The following is a 16,282-nucleotide window of genomic DNA, read 5'->3' on the forward strand; positions in this document are numbered from 1 at the left end:
GCTAATCCTCTCAATATAAATACTATATACAAATCTGTGTCTTTGGATAGGCATTTTACTTGGAGACCTAAGCATCTGTTTTTAATAACTAACTGGTGTTCACCCATCTGTTTAATAATCTAGAATAATGTACTCTTTCTCTTTTCTTCCCAAATACTAATTGATTGGATATCGCTATGTTCGCTGCAAGATTTCTTTTAATACCAACCAGTAATATAGCAAAGGCGTTTTCCCTACTGTTCTGCAGATGTCATACTACCCCATAAAAATGAGTGTGCTTTAGTTTCTAGGGAAACTATCTGCACGTGTCTTTTCTTCAGTATAAATAATGCTGTTTTCCTCTCCCTTTCCTCAGGTGCCTATCCAAGACTCTCACTGAGCTTCAGGTTGAAGAGAAATATTGGATACTTTATTCTTCAAACCTACATGCCCTCCATACTGATTACCATTTTATCATGGGTGTCATTCTGGATCAATTATGATGCATCAGCAGCAAGAGTTGCCCTTGGTACGTGCTAAGAATGAGTGTGTCATTATAATGTCAGACTGAATGTAGTCTTCAGAGTTTGTTAAAGATGGCAACGTGATGTCAGTGTTTTGATATTCCAAAATAATTTACATCAAAATCATGTCATCCAATATTGTCTCGAAAGTTATGTTTTCCCCTGCATGCAAGAACATAGCTACTACTAAATCTCTGACATGAGCTGCTCATATGGGTCCCGGCCTTATTCTCATCAAAGTTAATTTTGTTGTCAGTAGGGTTAGGGAGGGGACCAGCTCCAGAATCATACTTCAGGGGCCTGAGTGTGGGCTTTTAGTCCAGCTCAGTGTGGGAAGACAAGTGTGGCTTCAAGCCTCCTCCTTCAAGTGAGGTCCTAGGTGGTTTAATTGACAGTGGCAAGAACAGACCTCAAGAACCATGTGCCAGTTCAGAGCACAGGGGCACATCAGCTGTGGACCATGACATCCCGCCTAACTCTCAGAATGCATGGTATGCTAAATGCATTTTTATCACAGCTTCAAGTGCCATTTGCCTCATGGCAGCAAAACCATGGATTTGGCACAGGTTGGTGATCCCTGTCCAAGACCTTTTCAAATCAAAATGTCCTTTAGGTAAAGGAAGGTGGCTTCAAAGTATCTCAGGAAATATTTCATCTGTTGCAGAAGCATGCTCAGGAATAGCTATAGACAATGAAGTTTAATTGGATCCATAAATCCTTATGACTACTGCTGCCTCTCATCTCATCACAAATCCCATCTTCAACCCTGTGCTTCCTAGTGGCACATACCTTCCTACTCAAAACTTGACACTAAGCCTATGCTGTATAACTTCCCGCTATACTCTCTTCTCTTCTTAAAACAGCAACATATTCCCTAGTTCCCTTATTTTTCTGATATGTACCAAAGGAAACCATGACTCCATCCCCTGTCCATATGATTCCCCGTCTCTGTACCCCATACCTCCCAAGGTCCTGCATACCAAAGCAGGCTGGGCAGCCACAGTAATACCTTTGTGCGATGTCATATTACATCCTAGCATCTGAACTTGGGTAACTGAAGATATTCTAGATTAACTGCAGTTATTGTACAGTAATTCTATAGATATTATGGATTAGCTGGTGCATATGGGCATAACACAATTTGACTTTACCACTGAGCAGGTAGTGCATGTTCAGCAAGTTCCAAATTAGTAGCTTAATGGGAAGTGGAGCCTAGAGTCCAAACAGCTCTGATGTATTCATAAATGAGCTACTGGATGCCAAAGATCCACCCTGGAGACATTATGACCAAATGAGGGGAGCACTTCAAACACATCATTCAACATCTAGATTTTACATACTGGCCAGGACTGCAGAGGACAAATGGTTAGACAGAAGTTATCAAATCCAGTGACATTCCACACCCTTCTATAATGGGTTCACGCCATTTTTCCTTGTTCAAGGAATAAGACTGTCTCATGTGGCCTATTTCTGTGTAGCACAAGTTCATCAAGTACTCTACTGTGATAGCACAAATATTAGAACAAATGTCAGAGAGTGCATTCAAAGGAAGTTCAGGAGCCCAGATGCTCTATTTCCAATTGGTAGAAAGTACTTTTGAGAGGATGAAAATCCATCTAATAGGTTCTTCTGAGAAAACAATTAGAGCCTTGGTAATTATGTCTTGTATCACCTGATGTTTATATAATGAAGTTCAATACCATGGGTCTAATCCTACGTTCCTTTGTATAGCCACTCTTACGAATCTGAAGCTGATAGGAAATGGTATCAAAGCTTAAAGGCAATATAGCACATTTGGACATATATAACTAGCTCTGAAAAGCTCATTTAAGAGGAGGGTAAGGCCTGCTGGCTTATTTGTTAGAGGAAGAACTCCCTGAGCAATCTTTAGGGACACGGAGGTAAGCTTTTACTCAGCTGCAGGAAGCCTGTGTTCTTGGAAAGAGCCTGATTTTAGTTAATTCATTTCCATGTTTTGCTCCTGTCCCTCCTCTCTCACTGACCACTGCGCTGTCTGTGGTCCAGGCTGCACTGAACCAAGAAGTTCCCTCAGCAGAGGAACCCAGGCATGGGGCAAAAGCCAGCTCAATCCAGAGACTATGTGTCACAGACACTGCAGGTAGAGGCTAATACAGGGCTGATCTCAAGAGAAATATTCAAAACCACCAATTCTGTTCAAAACTGAGATCTTGCTAGTTAGCCCTTAAAAGTTCATGATTGAGTCCTGTGAGTGAGAGGAGAAAAATAATCTCGAGAGTTCTCACTTTTGGGAAGGGCTGTAATCACAAGATTATGCTATTTTTGTGTGATAGGTGAGTGTCAGCTGCTTGTCTTCCAGCTGTGCTTTAAAATAAATTATTGATCTTCAGAAGGGCATTTGTCTGCAGAGTGTCAGCAGAATCTCCCAGGGGACACATTTCCTTTTGGTTGCTGGTAGCCACCTTTCTGTTCAGTGTGCTTAATCTTCTGGATCACCAAGAGAGCCACAAAACTCTCCCTGTGTGGTGTTTAAGGACTTATCTCTGGAATCAAGATTACAGCCTGGGAACAGACACCAAAAACGTGGGCATTATAGCACCCACTGGGCAGACTTCTAAGTCCCTGGTTGACGCAGGCTTTGGGTAAGCCTCAGTAAGATTCCAAGGGTGGGTTAAAAGGAATCTCTGGTATTTCTGATACAAAAATCAATTTGATTCTACGTAACTTTTGGAATCCCTTATGGGAAGCAGCAGCAGGTAATCCTACAAAGAAAGAAGCTAATTCAGGCTAGAGAAATCCCTTGGACTGCAAACATATGATAGTGTTTGCTGCAGTCCTCCAGCTTTCTCGCCCCTATTCCTTGCACTGCCATGGAGGTTTTCTAGAGACTTTGTAAAAGTTTCTTGAGGTAAAAATAATGTCAGCTATACTCCTCATTTTGCTGCAGAGCTGGGTGACTTATACCCGATACAATTTTTAAATAAGCTTGTGCTGTGTCTGTCTCTGCTGTATTTCAAGCCATTAAACATCTGACATCAACACACACTTGTTTCACATTTTAGAGGAAAAGCACTGAAAACCACAGGATGCTGACCTACTGAACATACGAAACATCTGTTAAAGAATCCCATAGGCTACCACTACAGTTCCTTGGAGTGACGCTGTTTACACCAACAGCCTGATTTTGAGTTATATTGTCTTTATTTCTGTCTCTTCAGGTAGAAGAAGCTGTGCTTTATAATATGGCAATGATTTTCTTTCAGTCTTTATATTTGTCCTGCCTGCATTTTAGTGACTACTTAGAAACTGATGGTATAATTATGGAATCAGAGAAAATAGTAATGGAGGGAACCTATTAGAATGGCTTGCCTCTTTTACCAATGTAGACTTACTCCAATAATCAGTGTTTTCAGCCACCTGTATTTGCAATTCTCATAAATTTTACAGTAGAGATACAGCCCCTGCAGTTTATTGTGAATTCAAGCAGACTGACAATAAATTTGCTTTTCTTACCAGCTTTTCAAAACAGTACTCTGTAATATATTTTCAGGTGCTATGTCCATCCTTAGGTAAATAAATGACAGTTTGACATACCTTATAGATTTTTTCTAGGTAGTTTATTAGTGTCCAGTCGATCACTATAAAAATGCTGCTCTCCCTCCTTGGCTTTTTCTTCCCACAAGTGCACAAAGCTCTCTGCCTCTCACATCTCATTACACTTCTTTCTATGTAAAAATTAGACTACTGCTGTAAACTAATAATCTCAAATCCCTCTTCTGTATTGTCCTTTCCTGAAATAGGTGTCTAAAATAGATAGATTGACCTGCTCTAGAAAGGTGCCTGTCTCCATCTGCTACAGGGGAGCCCTGCACGACTAACTTCAACCAGCTGCTTAACTCTTAGAAATGTAAAACTGCATGAGAGGAATCTTTTGCCATCTATACGAACACTCTGCCTTAATATGTGCAAATGGTTTTATGTATCCAGACCCCTACCTAGTTTTGTTACTTTTTAAAAATTTCTTGCCATTGTGCTGAGCAGCAACATGCTGGAAGAGCACACCAAGTCATGCTTGGCAGACTATTTGCCTTCCTGTTGCAGATCAGTTTGGTCTTCATGGAAGAGATTCTCAGTACAGCTACACTGGCTTCCATGAAGCTATGTTAACTCTCGGAGGTGGTGCCAGGCTCCCTTGTTAGCTGATCATATGACCTTGTTCCCCCTGATCATATGAAGGAAATATTGTAACAGAATAACAAGGCATCAAGCTTTAATTTTGCTTTCATTTGTAGTGGTGTCATCTGCGAGATGTCTTTCACAAAGTTTTAAGCTTCTTCACACTTCAACAAGGCAAATTTGCCAAAAAAGAAAATAAAACTGAAGCATAGTATGCTTGGAATTGTAAGATATGTTCTCTTTCTTTCTTTGTGTAGGAATTACAACTGTGCTGACTATGACAACAATCAACACTCATCTGCGAGAGACTCTGCCTAAAATTCCTTATGTTAAAGCCATTGACATGTATCTTATGGGCTGCTTTGTATTTGTCTTCTTGGCCTTACTTGAATACGCCTTTGTCAACTACATTTTCTTTGGAAAAGGCCCTCAAAGGCAGAAGAAACTTGCAGAAAAAACAGCAAAGGCAAACAACGATCGCTCAAAGTTTGAAGGCAACCGGGTAGGATTCTTTATATATATATATATATATACTCTTTCTTTTCTTTTATTACAAAACCTAACTGTATGAAGTAAAACAAAAAAAAAATGCTTGCGTAAAAACATCACCAACCACATCTTACTTTTGTGGACAGACTTTGACATTTTTATATTCAAGAACCTACATAGAAGAATATATGTAGGCATACAGAAATTGATGTGACTATGATTTGTATGACAGGTAGCTGTAAGAAGAAGAAAACAATGGAGAGTGCAGCTAGGTTGAAAATAAAGGCTCAGATTTATAAAGGAATTTATTTGTCTAAATCAAATATAATTTAACTGTGATTTTGTTTAAATACTTACCTAAGGGAATCCAGGATTTGAGCCTACTTTTTCTCACTTCAGTTAGAGCAGACGTGTTTAGAATGGCAGAGAACAGATAAAGGATTAGTTCTGCCATGCTAATTAATTGGCCAGCATAGCTGAACCACTGTGTGTGGCATCATCATCTGCTGCTGTTTAAGACCAGCAGAAAATTATGATTCCTGAGAAACTTTCAGATTGATTTCTGAAGCACAGTAATAGCATGGTCTGTGCTGATTACACTCTGGTCTCTTTTCTTGCCTGGAGTATGACTTCGTCCAGTGAATACCCTTTTTCCCTTTGGAAGAAAAATTCAAGATATTCAACACTATATGATGTTAGCAAGCCGTGTCAGTTTGAATAGAACATCTTTTTTGGCTAAAAATGCTCCCAGTGAGGCTTTTTCATTCAGTTTTGTTGAGTAAGACTGTTCTTCCTATCAGCTATAAATTAGAAGAGTTCACAGTGACAAAACTACTACCTGTTTATTAAATACCAGTATCATAAAAGTAATTTCAAGCTGTATTTTTGATCCTAGTGGTTGCTATCGTAAATGTAATGCCGAAATACACCCTAATTATTGACACTCATATCTGTGAAATAATTTTGAACCAATAAACTAATTTTTGTCCACTATATTATGAAATAAAATTCTCATCACAGTTGGCAGCACTGCTTAGGACTAAGCTAGCAGCAATAATGAATTCCCTTTCTTGGAAAAATAAATAGTTATAATAATAAAAAAAGCAGATAAGATTAAAAAGATTATCACAACTGAAAGCAATGGAGAAGATTTTAGATGCAAGCAGGTAATGCAGATGTATGCATTAAGGTTCAGTTCTGCCAATGGAAACCATCTGGTGAATCTCATCCATTTAAATTATTTACCTAATTCAGTACAAGTCTTGTTAATGGGCCCAATAGGACCCCATGCCTGACTGTTCTTTTATCTTGATATCAATTAGTCAAAAAAAGCGTAAGTACCTTAACTCATGAAAATGAGGAGTTTTCATACCCAGATCATGCCATTTTTATATCCCAGACCTGATCATACCATATATTAACCTTTTTTTTTTCTCACTTTTGACTTATAACCATTTCTTTACAGACTATCCTAAGCAAATTTCATGGACTGTTCTGGCTTTTCTGCTAGTTTAATATCAACCATGCATCAATGAAATTAGGATACAAATTCAGCACACCAGATCTGAAAGAAGAGTGTGTTACTTTGTCCCTTGGAGTCCCAGCTGTGAAAAGGGAACTCTGTATGATTTGTAGAAACACATACACTCAGGCTGACTGTGAATATTTGCTGTTCAAATGACATAGGATAAATAATGAGTTACGGTCCCATTCTGTGTAGAAAGTATTTTGCCTCCAGGCCTCAGCTGGTGAAGTCAACAGAGCTTCATTGCCGTCACTGGATTCAGTGCCTTCAGAGAAGCAGTGCCAGCATACAACAGGAAAAGACAGAAACATTAAGTAGAGCTGATCAGAAGTCTTCCCTTGAAACAAAGCATAGACAGAAAATGCAGATAGATTCAGTGGATGTAGGATGTGAAATCTGAATTTCTTATTTGAGAAACACTGGCAAATGCAAGCAGAGGGAACTGCTCAGAGCAGGTAAGAGGTCCCATTGCTTTCAGGATGAGCAGCCCAGGGAAAATCCATCTAGCAGATCTACTTTGGACAAAGTTTACCAGGGCTTCCAGACAACACAGCCCTGAAGCAGGAAAATGGTTTCCATGGTTCTAGATCATGCCTACTGTGTACCATGCTGTATAGACATTCATGGATGTAGCAGGACAGATGGTCATGCCAGAGTTTTTAACATACTTTCCATGGAAGACAGCAACTGAAAACTCTGCATCCTTGGCTCTTACTTCTTCAGGGGCAGTAAGAGGCATTAACTTCCAACCTCTTCTTTGATGGCTCTGGAAGATCATTGAATCTGATGGAAATAATGACTGCTTGGCAATTGTTTGCTTCTTGCTTTAGAGTTGGGACTCAGGGGCTGGATGTCCTGGGAGAGTCTCACAAACTGGAGGGCATACTGCACAGTAAGGGAGGCTCAGAGCCACAGGTGAAGACTACTGTGCACGAGTTCAATTAAATTAATGCTTTTGTGACTTCGGTGAGGCTTCAGGCTTCAATGGAGTTAATTTCCATTCAGAAAGGGAAGGTATATAATCCTGGGAAATATTTCAAATCTCACATGATTTGGGGCTGAGCAGCATTTTTAAAGAAAGTGAGAATGCCTAAAACCAGGCAGCTCCCTTTGCAGCTATGACCACTACTTGATAACTGCCAAAATGTATGCTGTGCTGGAAAGAAGATTGAAAAGGGTTCAAATATAAAACTGGAAAAAGGCATTATTTTTAGATTGCCTCTAAGACTACCATTTGGGGTTGATTTGTGTTGTTGTTTTGTTTTAGTAATTGAATTTGCTTGTATATGAACTGTATGCATGACCTCTCTGTCATTGATTTAAAGTGCTAGCTCAGTGCGTGTAGTGACAGAACAACTCTGTGCTGTCTCAGGTCCATCCTGAATCAGGAGAGGCTGTGGCACTGTGGAAATCACTGGTTTGTGTTGGGAGGCAGCACTAGCAGAGCAGAGGAAGCACAACATATTGTCTGCCATTCGGCTCCTGAGTTTCAGTGTTGCTCTTATAGTACCTCAGTCTGGGAGTGCTGCTGAGGCAGTGTTTATCTCTCAGGCAAAGGGGACAAGAAAAGGATGAGTGGAAATGCCACATTATTGTCACTCAGGAGCATTTTAGCCCATGGAAACCAGTAGAGCCAGCATGGACACTGGTATTGTAGTTAATTTTTTACATGTCAGAGGACTGAAGTCTGGAGTGCAAGCTAGCAGGCTTGGTTATAAACACCCTTCTAACACAGTAGCATGCTTTCCTACTCTTATTTGATTGTAGAGCAGGAGAATTTTAATAACAAAAATGTTCTAGGCCACAAAACCCACAGATGTGGGTACATTTGTGTTTTATTTAAGAATTGCTTTGCAAAGCAGACACTGCTCATGCTCAGTAACTCTGCTTCCAAATGTATGTATTTGCATTGTCCTGCATCAGAGGTTATGGGTTTGAAAAGCCAGGACTGGCACAGCCATCTCCATGTTGATGCTGCTGCTATGGATGTGCCTCTCCAGAACCAAGCTTTTAGGCACTTCTCTCCAAGTTATTCCTGATACATTACACTGAGGCTTGCTGTGTTGAGGAGGGCTCCACCAGCTGCTGCCACTGAGCTGCTTGTTGGTTTCACTGCTCCTGTTATGGCTTTCTGTCTATCTCTGCCTGTGTTTTAAAGCCAATGAGACCAATAGCTCCAGGCATAAGGGAAAGAAGAGCCCTTGCAGCATGGACACAGCACATCCAGTGTCCTCACATTGCAGAGGTGACAAAGAAAAGCAGTGGGGAGAGGAAAACTCTGCCCTGTATTCTGCCATGTAGCGTGGCTCAAGGTGGCATGGTGACTGAGGCATATCTGACTAAACTGAATCTCTGGAAATGGTTTCAGAAGATTCAGAACTAGTGATGAGATGAAACCTGAGTGAGCCTTTATGAATTACTCATCTGTGGATCAGCAGCCGACTATGAAGAAAATTTCACACTTAGCCGTCTCTTCTTTTGACTGCTTTTGCATCACATTTCAAATAATGCACTGTAAATAGTAGTCCTCACTGAACTTTTCCAGTCTATCCCAGTAAACTGTAGTTGCTCGAGACAAACAGAGGATACTCCTTTTCTGTTTATAACCAATTTTCGTACATGTACCAGTTGTGGATTGAAAACTCTCTTTTGAAAACCTTGCTACACTGCTTTCTATATAAGGACACATTCATAAAATATTTCTTCTGCCTATGGGATCAGTGCCTAAATTAAAGTCCTCTGTTCATGGAAAAACTGTCAGAAAAGAATAGGTGGCCTGTAAAAATGTTTTCCCTTGAAAATTGATTACTGTTGTTCCAGATCAATTCTGTTTCTCCTGTTTGCGTTGGCAGACTCAGGCTTCATTTGTAGCTCTCTGTGCACTTTCAGTTTTGCTACATAAATTGTTTCTTTTAAATAAGGCTCAGATACAGCCTAATTTACAACTAAATCAGCATGAGAGAGCTCTAAGGCAATCCTGTTCTCACTTGTTTCTCACTCATGTGATAGAGGCTACTGGCATAATCAGCTAGTGAGCATGTGTTTTGGACATTGCTCCTTCTGGTCCAATCCACAGAGGTTATGATTTGTTACAGTCCCCCACTAAAAATATTGCTTCTTAGTTCAAGCTGTGGCAATTTGTGTTTTCAGTTTGGTGAGACCAAAAGTTCAGCCCCGGGGTATCAATCAGGAGGGTAGCTATCACACAAACTCACTCAAGCTTCAGCCCCCCGTGGCTGTCAGACATGCTGGAAGAGCTTCCTTTGAACAAAAATAATGCATAACCCGTTATAAAAAGGCCATTCTCGTCAGGCAGTCTCTGCATGCTTTTTAGCTCTGGAGATTCCTGGCTCAAACCCCCGCTGTCGGCCAAGGCAGCAGCTTCCCACCAGGCATTGCTGAGAACAGAGGCTCAGGCCACTTACATCTACTTAGCGCTTTAAAAGAATTGCTAATTGTAGCAACTCTTCTCACAAGTGGGATTTTATTCTCAGAATGAATATCTTGGCTGCCATGGCAGAATTATCACTCAGTTTAAACTAGGAAATATGAGAATAGCAAAGCTGCCAGTATTCTCCTGTGCATCTTCATTTTTCCTGGATACTTTTTTTTGGTGCTGTTTTGAACAGTGGGATATTTCTGAAACTTGAGCGTGGTGAGTAAGTGCAAGGTTTTGAAAAATATCTGTCAAGGGTGTTGAGCACAGTTCTTGTGGGAAGAACTCTCATCCTGTAGAACTTATGATGGGGACATTCAGTGTGCCCTGGGAGACTCATACACGTACTAATTTTGTTCTGCAGCCACGTTGCATAAATATGAATGGAGGTACAGTAAGAAGGGTTGTACATGCAATCCGTAGAACAGCTCAGATATTGTAAGATCCAGACAATGTGAAATACAGGGCAAGGGAGGACCATACTTTTATTTCTTTCTCTTTCTCTGTTCAAATACATCAAGGTTAACTGTCAAACTCCATTCTTACTTGGTGGACAGTGATATTAATATAAAAGTTCCTCATTATTTTTCTTCTTCATGCTTTACTGGTTTTTCAAGATCTTTCCATCTTCCCAGTTCTGCTGGCTACCTTGGGCTCATGTACTAGGCTGATATAATTCTCTCTTTCATTTTTTTGTGCTTATTAATCAGTGTACTAGGCTGATATAATTCTCTTTCATTTTTTTGTGCTTATTAATCAATATAAACATATTCAAATAGTAGTGAGAGAAGTATCAGCTTTCAGACTCAGAGACAATACTCAACACTGTCATTTTTGTTTTGCTTGTAGTTTTAAATTATTTTTAAAATATCCAAGGCATAATGTGGTCAATTAATTTTGCTTTAAGCATGAATAACACTTAGGGCCTGATTGTTTACTGTTGTACATCTTGGAAAGCCATTTATATATAAGTGGAAAAGATGAAAACTGCTACCGGGTAGTTTACCCCTGGCAAAACCAAAGATGCTTGAACAAGGGCAGATTATGTGAGAGTCAGGTAGCTAGAGTCTAGATTACATTTTTCACCAAAAATAATTTCCATTTTATTATAATTTTAAGGGGAGATCTATTTTGTGGGATAATGTACTTGAATAGTAATTTTGATGTAAAATAATGCAAGACTAACTAAAGACACATCTTTTCATGCTGTTATTTAAGCCCACTATTTGCATTTATATTGCTTCATATTATGGAAAGTGGTATTTAAAAATTTGGGATTAACTCCTAAACATACCTATGAGGTCTGAGCAAAATGTTTCGTCTTTTTCTTTTTGTGTAGTAGAGTGAAGGACTTATGAGGAAAAAGAGATTTCACTGTAAAGTAGTCCTTAAAATTTATGGAATATTAAACAGAGAACTAAATGAACCTGAAATAATTCAGACACTACCTAATAGTAAATCAAGCCTTATGGTAGTTTCCTGACCCTAGTAAAGTGTTTTCAAACTGGCATTAAAGCTGAAGTTTCCAAGAATCTTGATTGGAGAAAGGTATTACAGCAGCTTTTGTCTTTCACTTCTTTAAAAAATATAATAGCTAACATCTAAACGAGCCAGTATCTTGTTTAGAATTAACAAGTAGATTCAGGACTTTCCACGTGTAGAAGGGCATTGAAATTTCATACTTAAATATACAATCCAAGTTAAGCCCATTGGTGATGTGGTGTTCCTCCAAGAGCATGGACCAGAGGTTCTTTGTGAGCCTTAATTCTCCTCTTTCTGGCTTCAGTTAGGTAAGCTATGGTCATTTTTGTGTAATGACATTAGGCTGCTAGAGTCTTTGTATTTTTTATTTGTCCCATAATATGTATAGTTCAGAAATGGTGAACCTTCAAAACTGAATCTGTTTTCCATGTATAAGACGTCTCAGGGCATTTCATGCTTCTCAGCCTCCAAACGGAGTTAGTGGGATTCAATCACTTCACCCTGGTGTGGGAGCTGCAGTTGTTCAGAGGTGGGATGGATGGAGTTTGATTAAAATTGATTCTGAAATAGGAGCATCAGGTTTGCATATTTGGATCCATGCTGATTCAGCAGGGAATTAATTAATGATTTGGGTACTCAGCTGTTTCCATCTGCTTTGATGAGCTCACTGGGAAGCACCCTGTGGAAACAAACAGCCCTGGCTTGTGTCAGGGAGGAGGTGGGAGCACCAGCCATGGAGACCACAGCAGGGTAGTGGGAATGAATGGCTTCTGGTGGAGCCATGGTGGGCAGAAAGGAGACTACAAGAAGCATGGAGGCACAGGGCTGACAGACAAGGCAAAAAAAAAGAGTAATATTTAGGTTAAAGAAGGATGGTAAGGAATGAGGAAAAATTTTCTGAATCCATAGTGTCATCTTGCTGATTTAGAACAAAGTTTGAGAGAAAGCCTGGTGTTAACATTTTGGGGAGAATTTCCAGTGCACAGAAAGCGACATTTTTGTGCCAGGTGTTACAATTATATTCTAAGGCTCATAAGGAGTAAAACTGAAGTTTTATCAAAGACATTGTTCATCATGTGTAGCCGTGACTGACTGCAATCTGTTCAGCTACATTTCTTAATATTTATCTGTTCCTGGAGTAACATTTTCCTGGAGCCACTGAGCAACGCTCTTGTTCACTCATGGAGGATTTTGCCTTACCTGTATATTCAGGCAAACATGAGTCGACTTGAATAGGCTACTTTGCCGTTATTGGTTTGCTTCCTTATTCATTGAGAGAGCTTGTGTACTTTTGTCAAAGTCATTTAATCATTGCTTAAATCATTCAGAAGACATGCTTATGTGCAAATACTTTTTAACATGTTGCATGAAGTATTCAGAACATCACCTTAAGATTGTCAGAAAGTATTAGCACATACTGTTCTAATGTTGAATGATTAGGTGGTTTATCCAGAACCTCTGAAGGAATCAATACAATTTGCAGGAATAGATCTTAAGAGTATCTGTGGACCAGAAGCCTGATTTCAGTTTCTGCAGACCCCTTCTTCTCTCCATCTGCTCCTTTTGACATGCAAGTCTGTTGCTGTATTAGCAAAGAGATGCATTTCAAAAGTATGTTTCCAAATATGTTTCACTTGACATTTTGAGAAAATACAGACTCATACAACTTCATAGGACATAATGGTATCTTCAGACAAAGCATTTACACAAACATTGCAACTTTCTTGACCACCTTTCTAGTTTGATTTATAGATGCAGTGATGAGCAGTGAAAAGTGACAGCATCACTGGCACACTAGAGGCAGAAGCCATGTTAGGATGGATGGCATGTAAAGTTGGCAGATAAGGTGAAGAAGGCTACACATTGCAATTAAATAAGTGGAATAAAATTAATTCCATGGGCGGGAGAAGCCTGAATACATAGGTGTACCCTCCAGAATACAAGCTTTCGGCTGACACTTCACTTAGAAAAATCCAGGCTTGGTGTAGAATGACATAGTACCTACCCATGGATGGCCTAATGTCTGTCTATGTAGGTGGCAGACAGAATCAGGAGAGATCAGGAAGCCCTGAGGGAAAACAGCTGACATCTGTGGTGGGGGAAGGAAAGGGAGTAGAGAGCTGCAAGGGGAAGGCAGTGCTGGCAGGGTGGAGCCCAGCAGAATGGTCTCTGCTGGGGCATTTTTAGTAGGCTGAAGGACATTTCTCAAAGCCTGGGAGGAGATGGGAAAGGACATGTGACACCATGTGAGCCTGGATGAGATATTTAGTTTTAAGCTTCATAAGGAAAATTCAGACTGTGGAGATATTTTACACAATGCTGTTACAAATCCTGATCATAATTTGAACTCTTTGTGGAAAAAAAAAAAAAAAAAAAAACCACACAAAAAAAAAAAACCCCAGAGAAAACTTAATCAGTTTTTTTCAGACACCACCATAAGTAGTGATGATATCCATGGCTGTATTTTACAGCTGTGTGTATTCCCTGGTTACAGATACTGCTCAACAGCATGAATTCATATTCACAAACCTCAAGCTCATACTTTTGTGCCCAATAGGCTTCTGCCATGGGGAAAATAAATTCTTACTCACCACTGAGGCTTCTCCACCCAGTTATTTTGGTTCATGTTGTTTATTTTTATTTATAGGCACTTATCAGCATAATGTACTGTTGCCTACAACAGCAGAATTTGTTGGCTAACTTTTTTTTTCTACTTGGGTGTATGTCATTCATAGCATTATATATTCCTTTTCCATTTGCAAGAAGCTTGGCAAAGCATTACTAATATGTTTTCACTGAGAAAAGATAAGCTGTAGCATCAATAATTGATGAAAGAAATATGCATTTTACAGAATTCTAACAAGATTTTAAAAAGCTAAATGCATATGGACAGACACGGCTACACATAGTGTTAATGTATAACACAAATCTTGCAAAGGATGTGGCATTGGATGACTGTACAAACTTCAAAAGGCCACAACAATGGTGTTTTCTCAACCCCTTATAAACAGATTCTTCTAGGATGAGATGTTCAACTGCTGCACAGTTAACACAGCTAGATCATGTGACAGGTTAGAAAAATGTATTAATTGGAGGATGAATTGTGGATTAATAAGTTATATACATAAAACTGGAATTGTATATGTAAAATCCTGTATGCCATGATTCACTATCTGTTTCTGACATGAGGAACTGACTTCACTTGAACAGTGTCACACATGCATTATCTGTCTGAAAGTACCCAGTACAGAGCATTTATTTTACATTCAGACATTATTTTCCTTTCCCAAAAGCAGGCAGGAGAAGTGGAGCTGATCCCTGCCCCAGCTGTCTTCTCTGCCCCTCCTCCAGCACGCAGGGCATGGGGCATGGGGCATGAGGGGATGCGGTGCCTCACCAAGTACTGACTGTGACAGCATTGTTTGGGACTCCCCATCAGTGCCAGTCATGGAAACTGGAAGTTTTTCTGGATTGCAAGAGCTATAACCAACTCTGTGGTGCTCCTCCTCTATTGGTACTCAGGGGCACTAGAGAGTCTGAGCCGGAATTTAAGGACTCTAAAGGATCATAACCTTCCACTTATTTACTGAAAATGGCATCTCAGTGCTCACCTGTGCTCAACACTGTGCTCAACACTATACTCACTGCCTCTTGCATACGGAGGTGGAAGGGAAGAGTGCCACCTGTTTCCTCAGTTCAGCAGCTTTGTTCCTTGTCTAAATTCATTGCTTTTTAAGATCACTTATCCAAGTGGAAAAGCCCTGCAGTTAAGCAATGCCATGATTACAAAACTGTACAAATTACTTTGGAAGGAAAAGTCTAAGAGACAAGTTGTAAAGAAGCTCTGTAATTCCAAAATGCAAACTGTTCATCAGGTCAGAACTATTCTTGTGATTTTAGCAAACTTCACATGTAGGTAGGAGAGAGAAAATCCATCCCTTACCCTCTGCCCACACCACCAGCAACATAGAGATTTCACTGAAATACACCATCCTTTAAAACGCATCTGGTTTGGTTTTGCCAACTACAGTCTGTACTGGATGTTGGTTGTATGATGATAACCCTGTTTGTAAAAGTACTTAAGTACTTGTCTAATTTTAAGCAGCTGAGTATTGCCATTTTTTTTCTAAGATTATCACATGCTTAAAATGAATACATGCTTTCTTAAAATATGTGTGGGTTTGGAGATTTAAGTACACCCACATTCTGCTGATAGCTGTCAAGTCTTTTGAAACAATTTATATTTCTGTTTTTTCCCCCTAGGTGGACACCCATGGAAATATTCTGCTAACATCGCTTGAAATTCACAATGAGGTGGCAGGCAATGAGGTCACCACCAGCATTACGGATGCCAGAAATTCAACGATATCCTTTGACAACTCAGGAATCCAGTACAGAAAACAAAGTTCACATCGCGAAAGCCTTGGAAGGCGTTCGTCAGAAAGAACAGGCTCCCACAGCAAGAGGGGCCATTTACGAAGAAGGTCTTCACAACTGAAAATAAAAATCCCAGATCTAACAGATGTGAATGCCATTGACAGATGGTCAAGAATGGTGTTTCCATTCACATTTTCTCTTTTCAACTTAATTTACTGGCTATACTATGTTAACTGAGTGACTGAACTTTTTTAAAGGACTTCAGTTATAACAAGCGAAGTACTACTTGCCTGCAGAGTTTATATATATATTTAT

At 39.7% G+C, this 16,282-nt stretch overlaps 1 protein-coding gene across 1 annotated transcript; it reads left to right on the forward strand.

Moving 5' to 3' along the window:
• The first annotated feature begins 346 nt into the window (after positions 1–346).
• On the forward strand, positions 347–16,282 carry LOC104458943 (gamma-aminobutyric acid receptor subunit beta-3). The gene is made up of 3 exons (XM_010085596.1): positions 347–508; positions 4,916–5,160; positions 15,854–16,282. Exons 1-3 carry the CDS (start codon positions 427–429, stop codon positions 16,202–16,204), a joined length of 678 nt encoding a protein of 225 aa, XP_010083898.1. The 5' UTR covers positions 347–426; the 3' UTR covers positions 16,205–16,282.

Source organism: Pterocles gutturalis, unplaced genomic scaffold, assembly GCF_000699245.1.
Source record: "Pterocles gutturalis isolate BGI_N339 unplaced genomic scaffold, ASM69924v1 scaffold47956, whole genome shotgun sequence".
In the NCBI taxonomy this organism is placed as follows: domain Eukaryota; kingdom Metazoa; phylum Chordata; class Aves; order Pterocliformes; family Pteroclidae; genus Pterocles; species Pterocles gutturalis.

What these genes read in the sequence shown, in the direction of transcription:
- LOC104458943 (XM_010085596.1), top strand. Translation starts at nt 427, where the DNA reads ATGCCCTCCATACTGATTACCATTTTATCATGGGTGTCATTCTGGATC. An exon ending in AGCAGCAAGAGTTGCCCTTG is followed by an intron (nt 509 to 4,915) that starts GTACGTGCTAAG and finishes TTCTTTGTGTAG; the next exon opens with GAATTACAACTGTGCTGACT. An exon ending in CAAAGTTTGAAGGCAACCGG is followed by an intron (nt 5,161 to 15,853) that starts GTAGGATTCTTT and finishes TTTTCCCCCTAG; the next exon opens with GTGGACACCCATGGAAATAT.